At 51.1% G+C, this 25,422-nt stretch overlaps 1 protein-coding gene across 1 annotated transcript in view; it reads left to right on the forward strand.

Moving 5' to 3' along the window:
* The window catches only part of FSTL4 (follistatin like 4), a 408,238-nt gene that overhangs the window by 333,834 nt on the left and 48,982 nt on the right, over positions 1-25,422 (forward strand). Inside the window, exons 7-8 of the mRNA XM_045075507.1 lie at positions 1,259-1,425; positions 18,166-18,286. Coding sequence (XP_044931442.1) covers positions 1,259-1,425; positions 18,166-18,286 — 288 coding nt within the window. The remainder of the gene's footprint in view (positions 1-1,258; positions 1,426-18,165; positions 18,287-25,422) is intronic.

Below are 25,422 nucleotides of genomic sequence, written 5' to 3' on the forward strand. Positions count from 1 at the left end.
GGGGCTGGGCCGCTGACTGACTGTGGTGGGGTAAGAGCTTTGCCGCTCAAGCATCTGACCTGACCACACTTGACTGCCACTTGACCTGCTCCGCAGGGCATCCCACCTGCCAGCGTTTGCATTCCGGCCCCTCCCCCACCCACCACCTTCTCCTCCCCACATGTGCTGGCAAGAGGGTGTGAGCACAGACATGCTGCCTGGTCACAGTTCCCAGGGCTCCCGCCGAGTCCAGGAGGTCGGTTCCCAGCTCTGTGCCTTGCCCCACCCCTGGCAGGGCCCCCAAGTCCCAAAAGAGCAGTGAGAGTGAGGAGGACTCCCGGCATTTTTGCCAGCATCCCAGGTAAGCACAGACCCTCAGAGCCAGCCAGCCAGCCGCCCTCAGCTACTACCACCGCAGGCTGATGCCCCAAGTGCTCTGAGTTGTAGAGGTGGAGGGGTATAGGGAGGAGGCAGTCCCGTCACCGTCACTGAGCTGGTGACTCTCCCTCCAAGCCTGATGGCACGTCGGTATATGAACAGCCTGAGTCCAATTAATTTTCTCATTAATCCCAAAAATTTCTAAAAGCCTGTGATTGCAAGCAAATATTTTAGACACTTCCCATTTGCCTAAAGAATGATCAGTCTTAATGCCAGTCAGCAAGTATAAAATGGCAAGGATTAATAATTTGTACAGCCTGAAGCACCCTTCAAAAAAATTAAAGGCTACAGTGCATGGTTGCTGAACAGAAATCCAAATCCAAGTTCAAAGAATCCTCAGACAGAAATAAACCTTCAAAGGTCAGCCAGTTCATTCCCCAAGCTTCAGACAGTGCAACCTTTAAATTGCCCCCAGATGGATGAGAAAGCTGTCAGCTCAGCCAGCAGACCTTGACTGCACTCAGCAAGGCCCAGACTTCATGAGGCCCAGGAGCACAGAGTGGGGCATCCGCCGCACATCTGGCCCCCCACCGGTCCCTGTGTGAAGGCCCACCTTCTTGGCTCAACTCATAAATCCATAGCACAGATGGTTTCCCTACACTCGCTATGGCTCCTGACTTCTCCGACTCACAGAGATCTTTGAATATTTCCCGTAAGTTGTGGCCTGTCCTCCAGGAGGGAGTGTCCATCAGTGCATTTAGACAGCATGCCGTAATAGTTTGTAGAGAGCCTGAGAGCCCTAGGACGCCTGCCCTGCCGGGAACCCCCGTAATTGTTTGCTTGTGAGTAGGGACTCCCGATGCTGGTGTACACCTGAAGATTTTCTCCTTTCCCCCTGCAGAGGTGGTTCAGCTCAGCCTCGCGCCCGAGGAGAGGGTCAGCGTGGCCACAGTGACTGTGGGACTGAGTACCGTGCTGACTTGCGCTATCCGTGGAGAGCTGCGGCCCCCCATCGTCTGGAAGCGCAACGGGCTTGCCCTCAACTTCATGGCCTTGGAAGACATCAATGTAAGTTGCTGGGCTCTGACCCTGCATGCAGACCTGCCCCAGAGGAGTAACTGCGAATCTGCCATGGTGGTGGCAGAGTGAGAGGGTTTCATTTGAACGTCCCACGTTTGATGCCTTTCAAGCCTGTCGTCTGAGAGCTGGAAGTACCAGAAAATCCAAGCCCCGCCGCATGCAGAGAATAGCCTGGATGTTAGCTGCACGCCCGCCAGCCAGACCCACAGTAGGGAAGGGCACACTGCCCGGGCAGGCAGGGCGGGCCGGGTGGGAGGTCTCCGTGCAGGCTGCAGCAGCGAAAGCCAAACAGTGGGAATGGGAGTGGAAGGTCAGGGGCTCAGACTGCATGACGGAGCCCACCGTGAAGGAGGCCCACAAGCCTACAGCAAACATGGCCGGACGGGAGGCAGTGGAGCGGGGAAAACGTCTGGCTGGAAGAACCAGGGGAAACTGCAGAGCCCACACCTGGGGAGGATGGAGACGAGGGGCAAGAAGGAACATGGGTTCCCTGTGGAGGGCAGGGGTGAACCGCCCAGCACTGGCGGGAGGGCAGGCTCCAGGTGAGGAGGTGGAAGGAAAGACCAGAGTGGCCTGCCCTGGGGGCCTTGTCGACTGGATGTGGGAACGTGGATTTGACATGAGTGGAAGAGAGAGCAGCTGAGCACCCACAACCTGACATGAGCAGCAGAAAGACTTCTATACTGGGAGGGCCCATTCAGCCTGAGCTGGGCTCCCAGTGTCACCCCAAAACCCAGCCTCATGACTTTGACCAACGTCTTAGACTACTCATCGTAGGTATCAGAAAGGGAATGTTAGCAGTCCCTCCCTTCCATGGGGCTTGAAAAATAAAGGGAATCACTCAAGGATATGTGTGGGCCAGATTGAAGTTCATTGAGAAGACAGAGTGACATCACTGATGCATGGCCCTGCCAGGACAGCTGATAGGTCTTAGCCACAGTAGGGGGGCATCTCAGTTTCAGGCAGAAGAGGGGGCAGTCCTGGTCTTCTTGGTTTAGTCAAGCAAGCTGGCACAGAATGGGATGCTTGGCTCTGAGAAGGAAGACCTGTGGGATGCTTGGTCAGTTCCATGAACATCTATCTCTAAGGTGGTGAGGAAGGGACTAGGGCCACAGGAGCCAGTCTGGGCTGTGTGACCCCATGAGTTCAACAAGCACACAGGGCCAGGGTGCTCCCCCAAAAGAAACTAGTTTGGACTGCTGAGATGGAGCACCAATACATCCATCACAGCATCCCCAAAATGGAGTGAGCCATCACAGGAAGCAGTGAGCTCCCCATTCCTAGAGGAATGCAAGCTCAAGCAGGACCATGGTCAGCAATGCTGCTAGCCACAGGAGGGCAGACTAAATCCTATGACCTTGAAGATTCTTCCCAACTGTGAGATTGCTTTGTGGGGAGAAATCCCAGTACAAAATTCTGTAGAAACCACCAAGTTGGGATTCTACTACTCATTTGCTGCAACTGGAGATCATGAGGTGAGTAGATGGGGAGAGGCAGACCACCGTGGGGATTCTGTCTTGGGCACAGCTGTGCAAGGAGTCTCCCTGTCACGTGGGGCAGGAGTATTTCCTTGCCATTTCCCCACAGTGCTGAGCACAGCCTGAATCCCACCCGTCTCCGAATGTCAGTGCCAGCACAACCCTGGTAGGGGGTTGATGGACAGAAGCTGAGTGGGCAGAGTCCTTTGTCTTCTGAGCCTGAGGTGCCCAGGGCTTGTCTGGGATCTTAGCAAGGAGAGGTAGTGTTCTGTTTGCCATGATTAGAGTCGGTGGAGGTGTTGGCGTGCACAGACTTGTGTGTTCAAGAGCTCTCGGGGTGGGGCATCAGCTTTAAACTGTTTTTGGTCAGTGGTGATTAATTCAAAACTAGGACAGATCTGCCCGTGTCTGTCTGAACTTCCATGTGCATTACTTGATGCTCTATTTAAAGACACCAGAAATAAAGGCGGAGGCAGAACTCTTAATGCACTTGCCATCGGTTAATTAAATTACTTTGAGTGTTTTTCCCCTCCCTCGAACATGCCTCCAGCATCAACTCAATTGCATTTCCACTTTTCACAGTGAGGTTAGCAATTTGGGTTAATTGTGGGTGCAACTGGAGATTAATGGCCTCTTATTACCTCCCTGGAAACACTTGCTGCTCATGGTCAAGTCAGCAGCCTACAAACAGGCAGGGCCTTGTACTGCCCAGAAACCCCCACGTGGGGGCACAGGGCAGCACCAACGCCCCAGGGATGCTCACCAGAAGCGTGCAGGTGTAGGACACACACACACACACAGGCCTCCCTCTGTGGTACAGCCTGCCGGAGCACAGCACAAGCTCTGAAGACAAAGGGACCTGGGTTGAAGCCTCAGCTCTACCACTTCCTAGTTGAGTGAACTTGGAAAGAGTACTTGACTTCTCGAAGGCTTGAGGTCCTCCTCTGTGACATAGACATAAATAACAACTCCTGCCTCCGAGGGTCAGAGTGAGGACTGAGTGAGAAGACACATGGGATCGTCTTAGCATACAGTATTCCAGGTGAACTATTATCCCTCTCTTCATCGTTATTACTATTACTTATATTACTATCATCATTATTATTACTACTGCTGCTGCTGCCAAACAACATTCTCGACCCCTTGCAGCCTGAGTTCCCAACAGGCAGCCAGCAGCAGCCCCGGGACGCTCCCCAGGCAGGGAGATGTGACCCTGAGGTGTCCACATTAGCCTCAGACACATGGACCAGCCGCCTCCAGCAAGCCCAGAGCAGCCCTGGGGAAGCCACTGAACTTGTGTGAGCCTGTGGGGTAACAGGGGAGGATCATATCCTCCTTCCACAGGCATTTTCGGGCTGAATGTCTGTGTGAATCACGCAGCCCGTGCCCATCACAGCAGGTGTTCTTACGTGGCATCCCTGCTCTGGGGACAGTGACAACAGCGGCCCTAGAAGGAAATCAGCCAAGAGATGAGGAGGGCATGGGGAGTCGGGGAGCAGAGTGGGGAGTGGAGGGAGGCAGCCCCAATGGAATGAAGATGGAGGATTGATGAGTTCTTGAGCCCCTTGCCGACCCCGCCCACTGCAGCACCAGACGGAACAGCACCGCCCGCTGTAATTAGCACCGGGCTCGGAACACCGCACCTACAAACCCCTGAGGCAGGCGGATGAGAGAGCATCACGACATGTGGGCCTCCTTTCTTTGTCATTTGTACGAGACATCTTGATTGGCAACAAAATATTAATCACTTTTTCACTACTCTCTTAATGAGAAGCTTTCATGGGCAACAAAATATTAATTTGTCTTGTCTTATCTGTTAAGAATTCTGCTAATGAATTCAGTCACAGAGCTATTACAGAATGCCATCCTAATGACACATGTAATTAAACTTTTCTGACTTGCAAACATCAAGGATGCCTCGAGCTTCAGAATCATATTTGATCAGAAAGTAAATGGACCCGTCTAGCCCGGAGCCAAGTGAGAAAGAGCCTCTTGGATTCCCCACTCGCTGTCAGGAGCGCTCCCGAGTCACCCCATGTGTGCGTGGCTGTCCAGATGGTGTTCAAGGGGAGACATCCCCTGCATTCGGGGACTCGCAGTCCCTGAGCCAGAGTGTGGAGCAAAGACACTCTCCCCAGCCCCGAGGGTGACCACATATCCACAAGCACGGAATTACAACCCAGTACTACCTGTTGTCTATTAGAAGAGGGGAGGCAGAGGAAGGAGAAGTTCTGGCTTCAGGACACAGGGATAAGCAAGAGGGAGGTATAGAGTGGCAGGAGAGGGCCAGAACCTGACAGGTATTGATCATTAACCTAAAGGATCTTGGCCACTCCCTTGTGGGTTGTGGGAGCCTTAGTTTTTTGTTGTTGTTGTTTCTGTTTATTAACATATAATGTATTATTTGTTTCAGGGGTACAGGTCTCTGAATCATTAGTCTTACACAATTCACAGCACTCACCATAGCACATACCCTCCCAGGGTCCATAACCCAGCCACCCTTGCCCTCTCCAACCCCTCCACTCCAGCAACCCTCAGTTTGTTTCCTGAGATTAAGAGTCTCTTATGGTTTGTCTCCCTCTCTGGTTTCATCTTGTTTCCTTTTTCCCTCCCTTCTCCTATGATCCACTGTCTTGTTTCTCAAATTCCTCATATCAGTGAGATCATATGATCATTGTCTTTCTCTGATTGACTTATTTCGCTCAGCATAATACCCTCTAGGTCCATCCACTGTCATTGCAAATGGCAAGATTTCAAGGGTATTTATGGCTACATAGTATTATTCCATTGTATATATATACCACCTCTTCTTTAGCATTCATTTGTTCTTTCCATAGTTTGGCCATTGTGGACATTGCTGCTATAAACATTCGGGTACACATGCCCCTTCGGATCACTACATTTGTATCTTTAGGGTAAATACCCAGTAGTGTGATTGCTGGGTCGTAGGTTACCTCTATTTTCAACTTTCTGAGGAACCTCCATACTGTTTTCCAGAGTGGCTGCACCAGCTTGCATTCCCACCAACAGTGTAGGAGGGTTCCCCTTTCTCCGCATCCTCACCAACATTTGTCATTTCCTAACTTGTTAATTTTAGCCATTCTGACTGGCGTGAGGTGGTATCTCATTGTGGTTTTGATTTGTATTTCCCTGATGCTGAGTGATGTGGATCACTTTTTCATGTGTCTGTTGGCCATCTGGATGTCTTCTTTGCAGAAATGTCATCATGTCCTCTGCCCATTTCTTGATTGGATTATTTGTTCTTTGAGTGTTGAGTTTGGTAAGTTCTTTATAGATTTTGGATACTAGCCCTTTATCTGATATGTCATTTGTGAATACCTTCTCCCATTCTGTCAGTTGTCTTTTGGTTTTGTTGACTGTTTCCTTTGCTGTGCAAAAGCTTTTGATCTTGATGAGGTCCCAGCTGGGGAGTAACATCGTCAGAAGTTTGTCCTGCGAGAGTCCAGAGCCCCTTCTCGCCTAGGACTACATCTACAAACAAGGAGAACCCCAGATACATGAGGCCCAGAAACAAAAGGAGCCTGCTGGTGTGGGGGAGGTGTCCTTCTCCTCGGTAACTTCCCTAGTGGCAGGAGTTCCGACTGGAGCAATGGCCAGACTGGGCAGGGCTCCCTGCTAAGCAGCTAAGCGCAGTTCCCTCAGTTTCTTAAGGATGCCGGGAGGTTCATTGTGGACCTGGTGTGCAAACCACCCCTTTGCAGGAGGTCCAAGCCTCACTGCAGCCCAGAGCCTGAGGAACAGGGCCTCAGCTGCATCTGGGAAAACAACCCCACCCCTCCACCCAAGAGAGGACAAGGCTGAGAGCAAGAGCGCAGAGCCCCAGAGATGGGCAAAAACCAGCGGTACCAGGAACCCTGCTGCACCTCTAGGCAAGGGGGCCCTGGATATTAGCCGCCTCCTTCTGTTTGTTTGATGAGGAATCAGTAAGACCTGTACATTACTTCCTGGTCAACCGCTGTTTATTTACTAGAGCAGTGGTGGGTCCCGGTGCCTTGAGACCCGGCCCTGTGACTTCCCACCTCACCCACAGAACATTGCCCCCCTCATAAGCTGAGGGAATGTGGGGGTAGGCAGGCCCAGCAGACCCTCCTATCCTGGCCTTGGGCCAGAGCTTGAGCTCCAAGCTGTTGTCCAGGACTGTGCCTGTGCTGGTGCGACAGGGGACTGGGCCTTGCCCCACAGGCCCTCCCAGTGCGAACCTGTGTTGACACGGTCAGATGGGGAAGAGCCCTCTATCACTCCCAGGGGCCACACCCAGAGCCCCTGGGGAAAGCTTGTCATCAGGAAGAACTGTGCCTCAGGAGGCAGTAGGATGCTGGCCTGCTGGCCTCTACAGTGACCCAAAACAGAAAGGGGACCAACAAGGTAACATCTGAGGATTCTCCAAGCCGTGAGGTCATACAGTCTTATGATGGGACAGGGATCTCCAGGACACAGGAATCCCACAGAAATGTGAGGACAGCCACTGACCCCACCGGGACCCTGGCTTTTTCACCTGGGCCACAGAGCCTCGGCCTTCCCCGGCGAGGCGCCCACATAGGCCCTGTCTCCTGTGGGCTCACAGCCAGGCTTTGGGGGCCCATCTCAGAGACAAGTCCATGCATACCTCCCCATACCCTGACCTCCATACTAAGTACTCTGGGGGCTGAGAGGGAAGGCTGACTGCAGAAACTCAATGTGCAAACCCCTTCTGCCTTAGCCTTCTGCCCAGATCACGCAGCAACCGCTCAGGGTGAAGAAAAGTCCACAAAGCTAGTCCGCACCTCCTTCCTCTAGAGCATCACCTGCCCTCCCGTCAAGACTGCCTCCCCCATCCCTTATTACCTCAGGGACAGGGGACCTGCCCATGAGGGGAGCAGAAACAGGGGAGGACATCCTGGGGGTGACAGGACAGAGCTGAGCTGCTGAATCCTTGCTAGAGTTGACACGGGAGTTCTGACCCATGTCCGGGGGCCAAGTGTCATGCCAGTCCCTTCACAAGCAGCATGTCATCTACCTCTTGTCACAACTCCATGAAGCAAATGGGGTAGAGTAACTCGGAGGGTCTTTCCAGGGCTGCAGCCAGCCTTGCTCTGGGTACACAACACCCCGCAACCAGCCTTGCCAAGGCTTCGCTGCAGGGGCGCTGGCCCTGCCTCCCTGCTGTGATGCCCAGGCGCCCGCGGGACATGGCCACACTGGGTGTGGCCCCGTGGGGCCGGGGCTGCAGGGTTTCATGAGCCCATCGGCCTCTGCCCCAGCAGGAGCAGGGGGCAGAAGGCTCTGAGCTCAACAGACGGAACTGCTTGGCCAGGAGAGTCCCAGAGAGAGGAAACATTTTTCTATTGTATTCATCTTTTTCAAAAGGGAGTGTGGGGGCCCTATAAAAAAAAAAAAAACCAGTATCTCTGAAATGATTTGAAAGAGCCCCTCTTTTCTGCTGGGTTTTTTCCTTTGCCAAATCTCGTTAGTAGGGGCTTTCAGATGTCGGGAGGCGGAGTACGGTGATAAAAGCAGGAAAACAAAACCCATTAGAAGAAAGTATTTGTGGCAGTGTTTGAAGGATGTGTTAAAAGGTTCACTTTTTTCCCATGCCTAAACGGTGTAAAACCAGGGACAAATAACTCTAATGAAGCATATGCTCTCAGCCAGCTCCGCTTTGGAAGCGAGTTATTAAAAAGACCAAAAGAGAATGATTTAGGAGCTCATGACTCATTTAATTTTTATTGTCTTTATATGAACCAGTCATGAATCCATTGTAAAAAGATGAGAGGCGTTTGATTAGCATGGAGAGCTGTTTGCAACACGATAGACAGTGATTGTAGGTTCTGCATTAAAATAATCTCATTAAATGCTTGGGTACATTTTGTTTTAAAATCTTGGAAAACCCTGTACTTGAAGCACTCAAAGGCTTTGACCAATTCTTTCCGGCTTGTGTCAGAAACCCTGGCTGCAAACAAGGCTTGTGTCAGAAACCCTGGCTGCAAACAAACGTCCGGCTCTTTTGAGCTTTGAGTGAGCTCCACCCTCTAGGAGGATGGGCCAGAGCCCCACCAGAGATGGGCCCGGACCCAAGATCCAGCAGCCTGCAGAACCCGCTGAGGGCTCCGCCCCACCAGGTGCCTCTACTGGGCCATTGCTTTCCCAGGGGTCTCTTCGGGGTCACCTCTCTTCTCTCATAGTACTGACTTCAAAGCTTCACTGTGCTCAGTGACCACTTGCGACCCCAGGTCACAGGGACAGGGTCCCCTCAGGGAGGTTCTGATCCAGCTTCTAGACCCTTTGAATTGGTCAAAGCCTTTGAGTGCTTCAAGTACAGGGTTTTCCAAGATTTTAAAACAAAATGTACCCAAGCATTTAATGAGCTCCACGCAGCTGCCCTGTCTCGGCTCTCCAGCCCAGCCCCACTCAAGGGAGCTCTCGCTCAGCCTGCAGACAGGCTTTATTAACTGCAGACAATAGTGCAACCATGAGCCTCATATGCGCCTCCTAGCACACTCATGTAAGTAGGTGTATAAGATAAGCTCTTAGAAGTGGAATGATGACGTCCAAGGGTGAGCATGATTTCAGTGCGATGGGTATCACCAAATCTCCCTCCAAAAAGGCCGTACAGTTTATACTCCCTCCAGCAGTATCCAGGCACACCTTGGAGTTGCTGAGAGTTCGGTTCCAACCACTGCAACAACATGAACATTCAATAAAGGAAATACTGCCATCAGAGGAATCAAATGAAGTTTTTGGTCTCCAGTACTTATAAAATCTGTGTTTATGCTATACTGGAGTCTCTTAAGTATGCACTAACATATGTCTAAAAAAAGTACATACTTAATTAAAAAATGCTTTCTTGATGGAAAAATGCAAACCATCCTCTGAGCTTTCGATGAACAGCAATCTCTGGTCACAGAACACCATAACAAATATAATAATGAAAAAGCTTGAAATAGTGCAAGAATTACTAAATGTGACACAGAGACATGAAATGAGCAAATGCTGTTGGGAAAGTGGTGCCAACTGACTCAATCTACACAGAACTGCCACAAACCTTCAGTTGGCTTTTTTTTTTTTTTTTAAAAAGGAAAAAGAAAAGAAAAGAAAAACCACAAAATCTGTGAAGAGCTTAAAGCATTGTATCAGGAGAAAAAATTCTGATTGCACGCCTTCTTAGTCCCTAAAATGAGCCATGGAAGGAAATTTTGTTTTAAAGATTTATTTTTTTGAGACAGAGAGAGAGCACAAGTAGAGGGAGCAGCAAGGAGAGGGAGAAGGTGGCTCCCCGCTGAGCAGGAAGCCTGACGCAGGACTCGATCCCAGGACCCCGGGATCATCACCCAAGCCAAAGGCAGACACTTCACCAACTGAGCCACCCAGGGGTCCCTAATTGAATACTCCCTGGAGTGTTTCAAGGACAGCAAGAATGCCAGTGGGTGTGAGGGCTGTGAGTGTGGTTCAGGTTAGAGTTGCTGATAAGGCCTTCTCAGACAGGAATTCGTGATGGAGCATCCCCCTGGGAAGGTGGCAGCTCCCCCAGGAAAAGGCAGCAGGTTAGAGGCAGTCTGGAACTTCAAGTGATCGCTGCAGTGCCTTGTGTCACCTGAGGCCCTCACTGCCCCAGCTGGGCTCACCAGGCTGATCAGCTAAGGATCCATGGCCTACAACTCCCCAGAGGGCCCCATGAGCTGCACTCATCCACGTGATACCCTGGAGTCTTAGAGTCACGAGGTACCTGTCCTCCGGCCTCTGAGGGTGGACACACTGAGTGCTCAGAGCCGTGACTCCGAGATGAGCTTTCTGGTGCAAGTGCCTAGCCGCCTGTGTGCACTTGGACATGCAGCTTTGCCCACAGGCCAAACGTGCAGCACCCACACAACTGGGTCAGAATCCCCCTGATGGAACAGTGGAGCTGACCACAAAGTTAGAGAGAGCAGTCAACCCAAGACCTCCCCCACTCTGGCATCCAGCACGAGTTTGGGGAGTGCACAAAAGTACCTTCCGGTTGAGTAATTTGCCAGAAGGACTCAACTCACTGAGAATGCTTAGATGCCCATTGATGGTTTATTACAAGGGATAAGTGTAGGTTAAAATCAGCCAAGGGGTTACCTAGGACATTCCCCAAGAGCTCTCCATTCTGGACGGTCAGAACCCCAAGAGCTCTCAATAGCGTGCACATCTCTGGGACCTCCGCTCAGCTCACAGACTCCAGGCTATATGCTCTGTGAGGCCTCGAATCTCAGCCTGTGCCTCTGGACAGTAGTGTCTGGCCATGACTCGGGGGCATCTCTGTGAAATTCCCGGGGCTCCTCAAAGCCTGCAAAGCCCCCATCCTCTCTGCTACCCTAGCTCTGAAATTCCAGGTACTTCAAAGGCCCTGGATTCTGACCTCTTCTCCATTGCCGTGGTTCTCCGTGCTGTGGTCTGGAAAATGCCCTCTGACAGAGGGCAGGAGTGAGTGTGGACCTCACCTCAAGCTTTCCGTCTCTCAAAGATCAGGGACTGTGCTTAAAAAGGTTGCGGCCTATATTTAATCTATTTTTAGAGTTAGGCTGATGTAAGTCTGATACATGTTTCTCTGTTTTACCCAGAATTTGAACTCTTTTATTCTCTGTACGCTCTTGTTTGTGTAGAAACCTCCATCTGTACCAGGAGTGAATGTTTGTATCCCAGCAAAATTCGTATGTGTACACCTAGTCCCCATTGGAGGGGTATCTGGTGGTGGTGGGACTGTGGGGAGGTGATTAGGTCATGAAGGTAGAACCCTCCCGAATGGTATTAGTGCCCTTATAAAAAGGGAGAGTCTGCCCTCGCCCACCGTGCATGGCTATAGCAAAAAGACGGACAGCCTTCCAAGAACCAGGAAGCAGGCTCTCACCAGACATGGAACCTGACAACACCTCGGTCTTGGACTTGTAGCCTCCAGAACTATGAGAAATTTCTGTGGTTTATAAGCAAAAAAAAAAAAAAAAAAAAAAAAAAATCAGCCAAGGGAAGAAGCCCCATTGGGTGGAATCCAGGGTGGTCCAAACACAGAGCCTCCATTGTTCTCTCCTGGTGCAGTGACACATGTAGCCTGTTCCCAGCACTGATGTGTAAGAACGGGTATAACATATTGCCTGCTGGTGAAGCTCCCCCAAGCCTGGTGTGCAGAGCTGCTGGTAGAGCTTGGTCATGTCCTGCTCACGTGAATGACGTCTAGCTGCTTGGGGAGACACAAATGGCATTGCACTGCGCAGAGCCTCCATCATAAAGAGGTAGCCTGGTGGCCAAAGCCGCCAGGCAAACAAAGGCCAGACCTCTCTCTGGATGACGTTACTTCTTCACTTCTTCACTAGCCTTTCCTTCAGGGCTCCCCGAGAGCCAGCACCCTCGGCTAACACGCCTCCATCTGCTCAGCAGACACCGACTGAGCCACGCACTGCGGACAATACCGTGGTCCGCAGAGGGATGAGGTGCTTCCTCGTGGGCACTCAGATCACGGGGAAGACTGATCATAGAAACCCAAGTCAGCCAATGACTTGGGTTCCCTGCGGTCCTAGGGAAGCCAGGAGCCCTCCCACAATGACTTCTCTCACACCTGTGGCTCCCTGGCCCAGGCCTGGGACTGAGCCAGAGAACAGACCAAACTTGAGGGCTCACAATGCACATGACCGTTCATAGCAGCTCCCTGCCCAGAAGCTCAGCAGCTACTTAGGGATGGCTTCAAGCTGCAGAGACTTCTCAAGAGAACTCTGAGCAAGTATGTACAGAGTGGCAAGTGTGTCCTTTAAGAGTCTGGAAGGAAGTGACCAGCACGGGAACCCCCGTGTGGGTCGGGATGGTCCACCGGAGAGCCATGAGGTGGGCAGTGGAGGCGCCATGAGTGTGCACACACACGCTCACGTGTACTGTACTGTACATTGTCTTCCGTGGGCGTTTGTGTGTGTCCCCCAGCCCGGGGTGCCTCTGGTCCCTGCTCGGTCTGGATATCGGCCATGTGAGAGCAGACACCTCTGAAGCCAGATGTCACCAAGGGACTGCTTGTTCAGTGCTGGGGTCCATCCTATTAAAGTGTTTGTGCAGGAGGGATGCTAGAGATAGTAGATTCTGGGGGCCAGAATCAAACCAGCATGAAGGAAAGACCCTCTCCTTGACTCCATCCTCCCCAAAGAGAACCAGAACAGAGGGCTCCTGAGAACATGGCTTCTGAGAAGGGCAGAGCCCTCAGTGTCTACACTGAGTCCTAACTTGCAGCATTGACAGTACCATTAACCTGAACTCTGAAATCACCCTGGAGTCCTTGTGTTTAGCATTTAGTCACTAAATATTCCACATTGATGGCTCATTTTCATATTACTTAGACCCGAGTCCCATGCATCACTATGACAACGTTCCCCATCTCACCTCTGCTTAAATATTGTTTAATACTTAAGTCTCATTTAATTACTTTCTTTATTAAGGGCAGATACTTATAAAATAGCTTTTAAAAGACAAAAACTATGCCTTTTAGTAAAATTGTCTCTTTCCCAAGGATGGATGTGTATCAGTACAAAGAATGGTCTAATCTGGCATCTGTTTATTTCTGGAAGGAACCTTGATTTTGCTAATACATTTCTATGCATCAGAACCAAAAAAAAAAAAAAAAACCCATCCATAAAAAGACAATTACAGAGATGCAATCAAGCATTGATAGCAGTATTCAGACACGTCTCAAAGAACATTCAGGAGAGGAAGGATTACACGTTTAGTTTTATGTAGCTTCTTATAAATCAATTTTTAAAGGAATCTCCCCACATCCAATGAGGGAAATTTGATTTCAGTAGGCAGTACTCATGTTCCAGAAAACCATATGCACTTTGTTCTATAATTATATAATGCCTATTGTTTTAGCCCAGAGACATTATTTTATTTATTCCACAGTCAGCTTCTCCCCAGAGCCTAAGTCACAGGCTAGTAATGAGTTCGGTGCTCAGAGGAGAACGGTAATGTATCCAGCATCCCCTCATGCACTCGAAGAACTGATGTGCACCACCCCCCCAGCCCCTGAGCAATCACCCAGGAGTTTCACCTTGTCTACCAGCAGCGATGAGGAGAAACAGATGGAGAAATTAAATGATGTTGTTAGGGGCTCACCAGAAGGCAGCAGCTGAGTTTGAGATGGCTTGTGTGGGCTTTTCCCTCTCTGCCTGCTGCTCTGTGTGGAGCCTTCTTTTCGGCCAGTGTCCACAGGCCCTGGCCTGAGGAATGCAATGTGGAGGAGACGCGGGGTGGGGAAGCAGGTGCACCGTGCTTGGGATCAGTTCTCTGCCTTCCTGCCAGCCACCTCGTTTTGATGCCCCATCACTGGCAACATTCAGGTGGATGGGAAGGCAGGAGGTGGGCGCCTCCATCATCAAACCCAAAGAACCAAAACACAATCCCTGCAGAAGGCCTAGCTCAGCATCTCGTGCCATCCATTTACTGAGTATCTACTGAGGGCTCACTCGAGAGCTCACGTCCTCATCAGGCAGAGACAGATGCAAGTGGTATGCTAAGTGGTAGTAAGTGCCAGAAAACGGGAAGTGACAGGTGGGGTGGGGGTTACAGATTACAGATAGGGCAGGCAGATAACATTTGGGCAGACTTGAAAGAGGGGGGTGCAAGCCAGACTGACAGCCTGGAAGAGGGGGCAGGATGCCTGGCATGTAGGCAACAACCAGGGATAACAGTGCCGGAATGGAATGACCAAGGAAGAGTGGAGGAGGTGGGGATGGCAAGTCATCCCAGCAGACCCTCTAGGGCTAACTCGGGGTGAGGGAATAGGGTCTGGTTGCTGTGTAGAGGACAGAGTGGAGGAGCAGAGGTGGAGGTCCCTGCTGTCCCCCAGATGAGAAGATGGTGCCTTAACCCACTGGCCACAGTGGAGGGGGTAAGAGAAGATAGACTCTGAATACATTGTGAAAGAGAGCTCTGCTTCCTCACTGTATGAGGACTGGGCTTTGTCTTATTTTCTGGCTTGGGTTTTTTCCTAAGGATTATACAAGGCTTGAGGGATGTGTGGTCCATGTGACCACATGGCGTCACCGAAGGGGCACCAACAGCAGGGGCCGCCAGAACCCGAGCCCAGCTTCCAGTGCGTCCTGCGAGGATAGGCTGTGGGCTTGAAGGCTCAGAGAGGCAGACGAGGCAAAGTGTCAGGGGGCCCCCAGTGCCAGCCCCCGCCAGCAGCTCTGGGATTATGCTTCAGGATGGAGTTCGCCCTGGAACCAAGCAGGTGAGGTATGGAGGGCTTCCCACGGTGAGAGCTGCACCCAGCTTCCCTGCCCTATTTTCCAGCTGCCACCTGCCATGGAGCCTCGAAGCAAAATACATTTTCCTCCAGACTTAGGTTTTGACACGCAAACAGCTTAGACCAGAAATATGTCAGCCCAGAATTGACTAACCATTAACTTTTCATAAGCAACTCAGGTATGAACCCTTTATGACTCTGTTATGACACAGGACAAATCAGCTATCTGGTGTTTTATTTTTACTATCGAAGCTTCTGCAGAGTGGTAGGAATGGGGCTTTTTCAAGCAGAGCAATGCTTCAGAGAAAACTCCCAGGGCTCTCACAACAATATTTTACTCCCTCGGGAGGGCTGGTGTGCATCTTTTTTCTGATCATGAAGACGTGCTGCATGCATCCACGATCCCCCTTTCCCCCGTGCCCTCTGCCAGGCTTCCTTCTGGGTCTGCACCCCCTCACTGAGCTAATTAGCCAAAAAACATCCCTAAAGGACTCAAGATGGTGGCAGTGAGGCCCTCTGGAGTGTGAGCAAGGCAGAGGGTCAGTGGGTCAGCTGCTCTGTGGCTGCCCTCAGACAACCCCTGTGACACGGTGACTGGTGGCCTTCCCTCCCGCCTGCCACCACAGTGCTTCTGTGGAAAGGGGCACAGGGAATAGCAAGAGGGATGGTTTGGTGTTGGCTCTAGGAGGTCAAGAGGAGTTTTGCATGTCTTGCTAATAATAAGAAGAAAAGTGGGGCGCCTGGGTGGCTCAGTCGGTTCAGCATCTCCTTTGGCTCAGGTCATGATCTAGGGTCTTGAGATCGAGTCCCGAATCGGGCTCCCTGCTCAGCGGGGAGTCTGCTTCTCCCTCTCTCTCTCTGCCCCTCACGCCTGCCCCTACTTGTACATGCTTTCTCTTTTGCTCACTCTGCTCTTTCAAATAAATACAATCTTTAAAAATAAAAATAATAATAATAGGGGCAAGGTTGTCTAGAGTTTTCTTACAGAACCCCTGGCATCTGCCCCTCCTGGCTCTCTTTGCTGTCCCTTCTCTTGCTCTTTGTTTGCCCTCATTTTCCTCAGAAATGTTTCCCTTCTTGGGTTATTCAGGTCTCTGCAAGGCACTTAGAACTATTTTGGGACAAAGTGGATCTGACCCGTGGTAGGCCATCTATCTCTGCAGGCCAACCTGTCCTACCACCTTTTTTTTTTTTTCCTTTAATAAAATTTCACTGGGGCACCTGGGTGGCTCAGTCAAGCGTGTTGACTCGGTTTTGGCTCAGGTCGTGATCTCAGAGTCGTGAGATCGACCCCTGCCTCCAGCTCTGTACCCAGCACGGAGCAAGCTTGGGCTTCTCTCTCCCTCTCCCTCTGCCCTCCTCCCCACCCCACTCAGTCATTCGCTCTCTCTAATAAATAAATCTTAAAAATAAATAAAATCCCATTGGAACTTAGAGACACTCATTAATTTATATATTGTTAATGTTTATTTTCGTGCTACAAGGCAGAGTTAAATAGTTCACAGAAACCCTATGGCCCACAAAGCCAAAAATATTTGCTATCTGTCCCTTTAAGAAAAACTTTCTCGTTCTTGTTTTTAAAGATTTTATTTATTTGACAGAGAGAGATCACAAGTGGGCAGAGAGAGAGAGAGACACAGGAGGAATCAGGCTCCCTGTGGGGCAGAGCCCGATGTGGGACTCGATCCCAGGACCCTGCGATCATGACCTGAGTTGAAGGCAGAGGCTTACCACACTGAGCCACCAGGGTGAACCTCCTGTTCTTGTTTTAATTCTAGTTAGTTAATGCACAGTGCTATATTAGTTTCAGGTGTATAATCTCGTGACCCAGTGCTTTCTCCCATCACCCGGCAGTCATCACAAGAGCACTCCTTAATCCCCATCCCCTATTTCACCCATCCCCCCACCAGGACCGTCCCCTCTGGCAGCCATCAGTTTGGGTTCTTGGTTTGCCTCTTTCTAATTTTTTTTTTTGCTTTCCTTGTTTTTTTTCTTAAATTCCACGTGTGCGTGCAATCATAGAGTGTTTGTCTTTCTCTGACTGACTTATTTCACTTAGCATCATACTCTAGCTCTGTCTATAGTGTTGCAAGCAAATGGCAAATATCATTCTTTTTGGTGGCTGAGTAATATCCCATTGTATATATATAGACCACATCTTCTTTATCCATTCCTCTATCGATGGACACGGGTTGTGTCCTGTTTGGTTATTATAGGTAATGCCTCTATAAACATGGGGGTGCATGTGTCCCTTTCAATTAGTATTTTTGGATTCTTTGGGTAAATACCTAGCAGTGCAATTGCTAGATCACAGGTAGTTCGAACTTTAACTTCAGCGAAACCTCCATACTCTTTCCACAGTGGCTGTACCAATTTGCATTCCCACCAACAGGGCAAGAGGGTTCCTTTTTCTCCACATCCTCACCAACACCTGTTGTTCCTTGAGTTGTTGATTTTAGCCTTTCTGACAGGTGTGAGGTGATAGCTCATTGTGACTTTGATTTGCATTTCCCTGATAAGTGATGAGGAATATCTTTTCATGTGTCTGTTGGCCATCTGTGTATCTTCTTTGGAGAAATGTCTGTTCACGTCTTCTGCCCACTTTTTAATTGGATTATTGGGGGGGGTGTTGAGTTTTATAAGAAAAACTCGAAGAGCTGCTCAGCAGGTGGACAAGAGCCCCCAGGAAACCAGCCAAGCAGGCTGAGGATTAGTAGTAGGAGGGAGCCCAGTTCATGGAAAACAAGAGGAATGAGTGGGAAGGTGTTTCAGCCCAGCCTCACAGAGAGTGTGAATCAGGCCTTAATTGGATAAACAAGGTTCAGGCCAATAATATGGAAGAGAGAAGGCATTCCTGCTACCCTGGCCAGCCTGGCCCTGCCGGCAGCTCTGGCCAAATGCCTGGGTTTGGCCACAGCATTTGTGTTTTCCTAGAAAAGCAGGAGCCTGGGCTCTCCTTCCCAGCCTACTCACTAGGGAGGCCAACCTGGTTGTCTTCCTCACCCTGTGCAGGACTTCGGAGAGGACAACTCCCTCTACATCACCAAGGTGACCACCGTCCACATGGGCAACTACACGTGCCACGCCTCCGGCCACGAGGAGCTCTTCCAGACCCACGTCCTGCAGGTGAATGGTTAGTAAATGGCTCCATGCATGTCATCCCCTCTAAGTGCTCCCCAAACGCTGCTCATGGCAACCTGCCCCACTCATGCATTCTTAAAGATGTGTCCGAGTCTAAGATAGCCCACCTGTCTCATAAGTAAAGGGGAGCAGTGGAGAAAGGGCAGAGTTGGCCAACAAGTTTGTCTGTCGGCTTCCACTGGAGCCTCCCCTGAGGAGGTGATGGTGATGCCAGGGGCGAGTCCCTCGGGCTGATCACACTCAGCAGCTGAGGCTCCCGCAGACCCCTGTAGAAGATGCCCTGCTTTCCCATGGTGATGGCCGGCAGCCGGGCTCTGGGATCCAGGGAGTAGTGGACACTGTCTAAAACACAACACTGCCGTTCCAGGGGCGTGCACCTGTGTCACTTGTCCATGGAGAGACATGACCTCCTCCACTGGGGACTGGTTCCCATCTCCCTCCTGGAGGGACTCAGCAAATCCACAGCCGGGGCCCAGCCAAGACAGAACCTGAGCAAACGCGGGAGGTTTTCGTTGCTTCTCACAGACCCCCGTGTTGCCAGGACTCCTAGAAATGGAATTATTAATCCCTCTTGAGGACGCCAACAACAAGCTAAAATAGCCAGCGATCTGAGCACTCGCCCTGGCCACTCCCTGTGCTAACACATCCCATAGGCTTTCCCAGTCAGTATGGTCTAACCCATTATGGCTAAATCTCTAGGTACGGTCACTTGTCTGCAGTCACACCACGGCTGGGTGTCTTCCTAGACCCAGCACTGTGCTTTGACGTCTGTGTCGCACTGCTGGCCCGTCCAGCCTGGCCCCTCTGGCCATCAGAACAGACAAGGCGTCCCCGGGTTTTGGCAGACCTGCACCCCACAGAAGTTAGCCGTGTCCAGCCAGACCTAGCCGGGCTTCACTCCTCGTCCTTAGCAGGGTGTTCATGTGTTGGTGTGGAAACTTCTAGTCAGCCCTAGATCTTTTGCACCAGCTGGTGCTCAGGGCTTCTGCTCTGAGAGAAAAGAAGCAAGGTGTTAAAAATGATTACATAATGAGGCTCAATTTCACTTTCCTCTGGAACCAGGGTAACAAGCCACTTAAGGACAACAGGGTGGTGCGCTCAGCCGGCGTCTACATTTACCCTACAGGATATTTGAGGGATTTTTTTTTTTTTAATTTTTTATTTTTGATAAACATATATTTTTATCCCCAGGGGTACAGGTCTGTGAATCACCAGGTTTACATACTTCACAGCACAATGGAATACTATGCAGCCATCAAAAGAAATGAAATCTTGCCATTTGCAACAACATGGATGGAATTTGAGGGATTTTTATAGCCATACCTGCCTAACCCATATCCTAGTATTTGTCTTGACTGAGGATGTACTGAATTGTTTGGGGCTTTGTAGCTGGGCTTGCTGATCTGAATCCAGGCCTATGATGAAGTCACCAGATTTCTCCAGAAATAACCCAGGGGTTCCTAGTTACAACAGCCCCTGAAGGAGTTCACCCAGACCAGATTCCAAGGTCAGTCCTAAGTACAGGCAGCTCAGCATGGTCTGCTCAGGGCATAGCTGGAGCTCTGTGGCAGGAAGCTGGCTTTTCTGTCTGAAACTGGCAAGTGGTGCTCTGCATGGTACCATGTGGGTGACGGTTTGTTTGGGAGGCAGCTCCCTGCAGTTTGCCCCAGGTCCATCGTGTCCTCAGACAAGCCTGGAGAAGGGAAATAAACCATATTCACAGACTGTTCATTCTGCCCTTGGCCTCCTGCCGCCACTTCCCAAGAATAGGGGGCGCAGGGAGATGGCTTGAGCTTTGTCCCATTTATTTCCTCCAAACAACTCCCTGAGGAGGGGAAGGGAGCCACCTGTCGAGGAACCTGAGTGCCTCACAGGTAAGAGCCTATACTCGGGCCTCTGCGAGAGACTCTGGGGTCTCAGATGCCTTCATAGACTAAGTGCCAAATCCATGCTGCCCCATGATCCCTCAGAATTCTGAGACTGAGGTCCTGATGGGGATGAGCCTATGTGTCACTCCCAGAGCTGAATACAAGAACAAGGCCCAGACCCAGGAGCACCATGAGGGATGGCTGAGTTTCAGGGAGAGAAGAGAGCCCTCCCCACCAGGAGGGAAGTGGGCTTCGCAGCTGGCATTGGAAAACCCCATTCACACCCGCCCTGACCACCCGCCGCCCCCACCCGAAGGCCCCTACAGACCTAGTCTCCACTGAAGAGACTGCTTTTGGCCCAGAAGAGTCTACACACAGCAAAACTTCCTGCTGAGAATCAAAAGAGGCCACTTGATTTCCTAACTGCAGACAGATGGAAAGCCTCTCTTGGCGCGGAAGCACCATCAGCAGTCAGAGGGACCATGTTAGGACATTTGTGCTTTGTGGTCAGTTTCCTTTGTCATTAAATTGGCCCCTGATTCTTGGCTCCCGTGACAGGCAGGCGGGGCAGCTTGGGTAGCCCTAGCTTCAGTAGCCCATGCAGTCCTGGGCTGGGCTGATTCCCAGACACTTGGGGGAAACATGTGGGTCCCCTAACCAGCTTCCTCACGGGAGCACAGTGCTAACGTAGGCCCAGAGTTGCCTCCCAAGGACACAAGGGCACTGTCGGTTGACCTGGGAAGTAGAAGCAAGGCTTTCTGAGTATTGTAAGCTTGCTGTGTTGGACAGAAGGGGGCAAATGTCTTATCTGTATGGGAAGATGCTGAAAATAGGATATGAAAGAGATGATTATGATAGCATCGTGTGAGTACTTACTGCGTGCCATCCCTGTTTAACAGATGAGGTCGCCAGGGATCCCAGCACCCAACCTGCAGTTAGGAGCTGCAAAGCTGCTCTTGACTCCAAAGCTCAGACTTCCCACACCTGCCCTGTCCTGCTGTACCCATCCTTACCCAGGCATTGTGTTATTGCTGTTGGAGAATCCGGATGTTGGATGCGGGTGTGGTCATTCAGCAGCTATGTTGTGCTGCTGTGGGCTATGTGCTCTGGAGGACAGGTCCCAGGAGGGCCTGGGTGTTGTGGAAGTCCCACAGTGGCGTTAGGCTCGGGGAGCTTTGCTAGGCTGCTGCTTGGTGCCAGAGGCTGTCAGGCGGAGCCTGAGAAGACACTTCTGATGCTCAGGACAGAAGGAAGGCTGCCTAGCCTAGGAGTGCCCTGAGGAAGGGGAGAGAAAGCAGCAGCTGATTCCTCTGGGGGATTTGTTCCCTTTTGCCATTCATGCCAAGCATGATTGAAAACCATGAAAGCTGTCCCTAAGCTGCCCAGGTAAAACCCAGTGTGGTTGCCCAGCACAGCTGTTGGAGATCTGGTTTGGTTCCCCCTTGGCCGGGCAGATGGCCTGTTGCCTACTGAGCTGAGGCGGTGCCTGGGACACCCAGTCAGGGAGTGATGTTCTGTGTCTATTCCTTCACAGAGCTTCTCAACCAGAGGGAAGGGGCTGGGGATGGGGGGATGATGAGAAAGGGCGGGAAGAGGGCCCTGCCCAGTACCTGCTTCTCGGAAGGCTCCAAGCCTTTCTAGGACTTCTCCATCCTAAGCCCCGTGCAGACCCCAGCTAGCAGCCCCTGTCGCACAGAGTCAAGACATGAACCCTGAGCCAGAGGTGCCTGGGTTCAAGGGCTTGTGCTGGTGTTTCCTTGACATACAAGGAAGGCAAGTAAGCTCGCCTTTAAAATGGGAAGAACAGTAGTACCTCCTGCCTTTTAAAGGCCTGATGAGATCTGATATTCCTCCAGTGCTTGGAAATCCCTGATGCAGACAGAGTTCCCAGTTCAGGGTGGGACAGATATGGGAGAGATTTTGGTTGTCTCAAGCCACATGAAACTGTGGTTGGTGGACATAGATGCTCTGAAGAGTGGCCCCTCAGAGAGCATGCAACCCGTTATACAGATGGGAAAATCAAGACCCAGTGAAACTCGCCAAGCCAAAAATAAAATACTGACTTCTTTCTGGAGCTGCCCCACTCCTTGGCGGCAGGGGCCAGACCCCATATATAGGCCAGACCCCCGTCTTCTGGGGGTTTTCCATCCCCAACTCTGCATTGACCTGGCTGGCTAAAGGGAGCCCTTCCAGACAACTCCTTCACTCAAATTATTAGTGTAATTTCCTCACAGACCAGGCCTCTCAGAGATGCGGCCCAAACGCTGACATGATTTATAACTTCATGCAAACCTCCTATATTGCCCTCCTAGGAAAGAGCAAGAACTTGAGACATAAATGATTAATCCATTAAAATACAAACCCCTCCAACTCCCCACAGTTCAGACAAGTAACGATTCATTCCCAAAACACAATAATCCTCTCTCAAATCTGTTGATGACTCTAGCTTGGTCCTTTTGTGAATGTGTCTCTTACTTAGGACATATTTATGCTGCCTTTCACCTTGGAAATGATCCATGTTTCCCAAAGAAAATGGGCCTTTCTGTTACATATTCAAATGTTTTCACTGGAGGGTTTTGCAAATTTAAAAGAAAATGAATGTGTTTATCCAGAATATATTAATTTCAAATGATTTTTAGTGTGTGAATTAATACAAAAGGAGAGGGGAGATGCAGGCCAGAGGAAAACAGGTGCGTCTTTGTTGCCAGCAGGAAGCTGTGCCTGCACTCCAGCCCCTCAGTCTCTCACAGTGAGAATACCAAGCTTTTCCTGACTGGGCCCCAACCCGGTGGGAACCAGGGCTCCCGGGGTCTTTGACCCCTCCCTGACCCCCCAGTTTTTCTCGGGCTCACCTGTCCCTACAGGAGACTGCATCCTGAGCTCTGGCTCTGCTAGGAGTTAGGAGTCACAGCTTCTGCCCAAAGGAAGCAGGTGTTCCCTCAGAGCCTGGGGCCTGGACCACACCTCGGCAGCATGTGTGGATATCTCCTCACGTATGAGGACACCTGGGTTCTCAGGGCAGTAAGTGCAATCCCACCGCACTGAAGGAATAATGCTTTGGTTGTTTTTTGTGTTTTTTGGTTTTTGTTTTTTAAACCTTGTTAGCAGGTGGTCAGGTCAGGGCATGATGGGCTTCTCAGTGGAGCTCCTTGGTGCCTCGTGGGTCTCCTTCCATGTCACAGGTTCCCTTTGTGCAGGGCCTGAAGCCAGGAAGACCCAGGAGGGCCAGGACTGGGTGCAACATCCCTGTGATCGCTGCTGGCCTGGCTGGGCCCCCGTGGTCTCCTCCATGCCAGTTTCTCAGGACAGACAGGATGGGAAGCCTGAGCCCCGGGTCCACAGCAGGTGGGGGGGCACCAGCCTCGTGGCCCCTCCAGCCCACAGCCCCATGTTCACAGTCACATACATGCAGGCTTGTTCCTGCTAGCCTTGTGTCTTGGCCCCCACCTATCCCCAAATACTCCAGCCCATGAATTTGTGCTGACCGTTCCTTGGCTGAGAATTCTCTCCTCTCCTTTCCTGCCCACCTCTTCCGTCAGGGGTCCGTGTAACCTGCTTTGACCAGACACATACTGAGTTTCTCCTGCAGGCCCCTCCCAGGCCATGCTCTGGAAACCCAGCAGTGAGCAGACCGAAACCTCCATCCTCATGGAGCAGGTCTAAGGGTGAGGAGTACGAAGGAGGAAAGCTAAAAAACAAAGGAACAAGGAAAGTCAGATACAAGATAGAAATGGTAGAGGGGATGGCAAGAGAAGGCCTTACTGAGAAGTTGACATTTCTTTCAACTTGGTGGGAAGGTCACCAATCCTTCAGAAGGCTTTTGGCCTGAGCTCCCAGAGGACAGAATGACCATTTTTTGAGATAAGAGGGGAATAGATGAGTAGATTCGGGGAAGAAAGCTCAGAAGCTCATGCAGACATAGTAAATGCCAGGTGCTGTGAAGCCAGTTGGGATTCCAAGTATGAAGTTGAAGGGACAAGTTGGACCAAAGAGGAGTGGTCAGCTGTGCCCAGTGCTGCAGACAGCTCAGGGAGGATGGGGTCAGAGAACTGGGCATCGAGTCAGGTTTGGCATAGGGTAGGAGGTGGGAATCGCTGGAGAAGAGCCATTTCCATGGGGCAGTGGGGACCTCTGCCTGGAACTGACCCAGGAGGCAACGGGGGAGAGAAATTCGAGCCCCCCAATATGAGCAACTCTTCAGGGTGCTTCCAAGGAGGAAAATGGGGCAGCACTGGGGAGAGAATTTGGGGGAAAGAGAAGTTTGGGAGTTTTTTAAGATGGAAATTAAAAGTTTTCTATAGGCTCATTAGGAATGAGTTTTCTATAGGCTCATTAGGAATGTTCATTAGGAAGAGGGAAAGGGGCGCAGGAGGAGGAGAGAAGTACAGGGAACGTCCTAGAGCGGGCGGCAGGAGGAGAGCACCTGCCCCGCCTGGCAGTCCACTCCAGGGGGAGGTGAGGGAGAGAGCCCCACCCCCTGAAGAGGCTGCAGGAGAAGCAGTGTCTCCAGGCTTCCATTTGGGTAAGAAGGTGAAAAAAAGTTCATACTAGAATTTGAGGATATTGGACATTTTGCTCATGGCTGAACATGAGTTCCAGAAGGTGACAACCGAAGGTCTGGGGGATAAGGTACACCCCAGAGGCACAGGCATCTAATGAAGACTGATGTGACCCTGAATCGAGGACATGAGGAGAAATGTCCTCACAGTCCCCATTTGTGGAGTCAGGGCAAGATGGGGAAGAGGGGGCTCTGACAGATGGAACAGGCCTGAGACCCCCTCGATAGTCTGGCAGATCGAGGGACGGAAGTCAGAGGAGGAGTAATCTCAGCCCCCAGGAGGACAGTGGCTCATGGAAACCTAACAGCCAGCAGAGGGGCCTCGCACTGTGAGCAACCCCACCTAGGGGAAGTGTCTTTGTCCGCAGACCTGTATTTTTAAGTGAATGACTCATTCCACATCCTTGACTTTCAGTCCAGTTTCATTTCGTTCTAGAATAGGGCTGAACATTTCAGTTCAAAGTTAGCCCTAAATTGGTCTTTGAGAGACTGCAAGTCAGAACTAAGTCCAGGGCTCACCCGGAGGCTGATAACTAGAAGCGGATCCTCCAGCCCCAGCCCAGACCTCCGGGATCAGACATTGTAGAGTGGGCACCAGTGCCGTTTTAACAAGCCCCCGAGGGGATGCAGCAACACAGTCTAGTTTGAAAACTTCATGGGTCCACAGATTCTATCAAAGGTCAGGGTTGAGGCAAAGGACAG

The sequence above is a fragment of the Mustela putorius genome, unplaced genomic scaffold (genome assembly GCF_011764305.1).
Source record: "Mustela putorius furo isolate JIRA1106 unplaced genomic scaffold, ASM1176430v1.1 tig00000145_pilon_pilon_pilon, whole genome shotgun sequence".
Classification (NCBI taxonomy): Eukaryota; Metazoa; Chordata; class Mammalia; order Carnivora; family Mustelidae; genus Mustela; species Mustela putorius.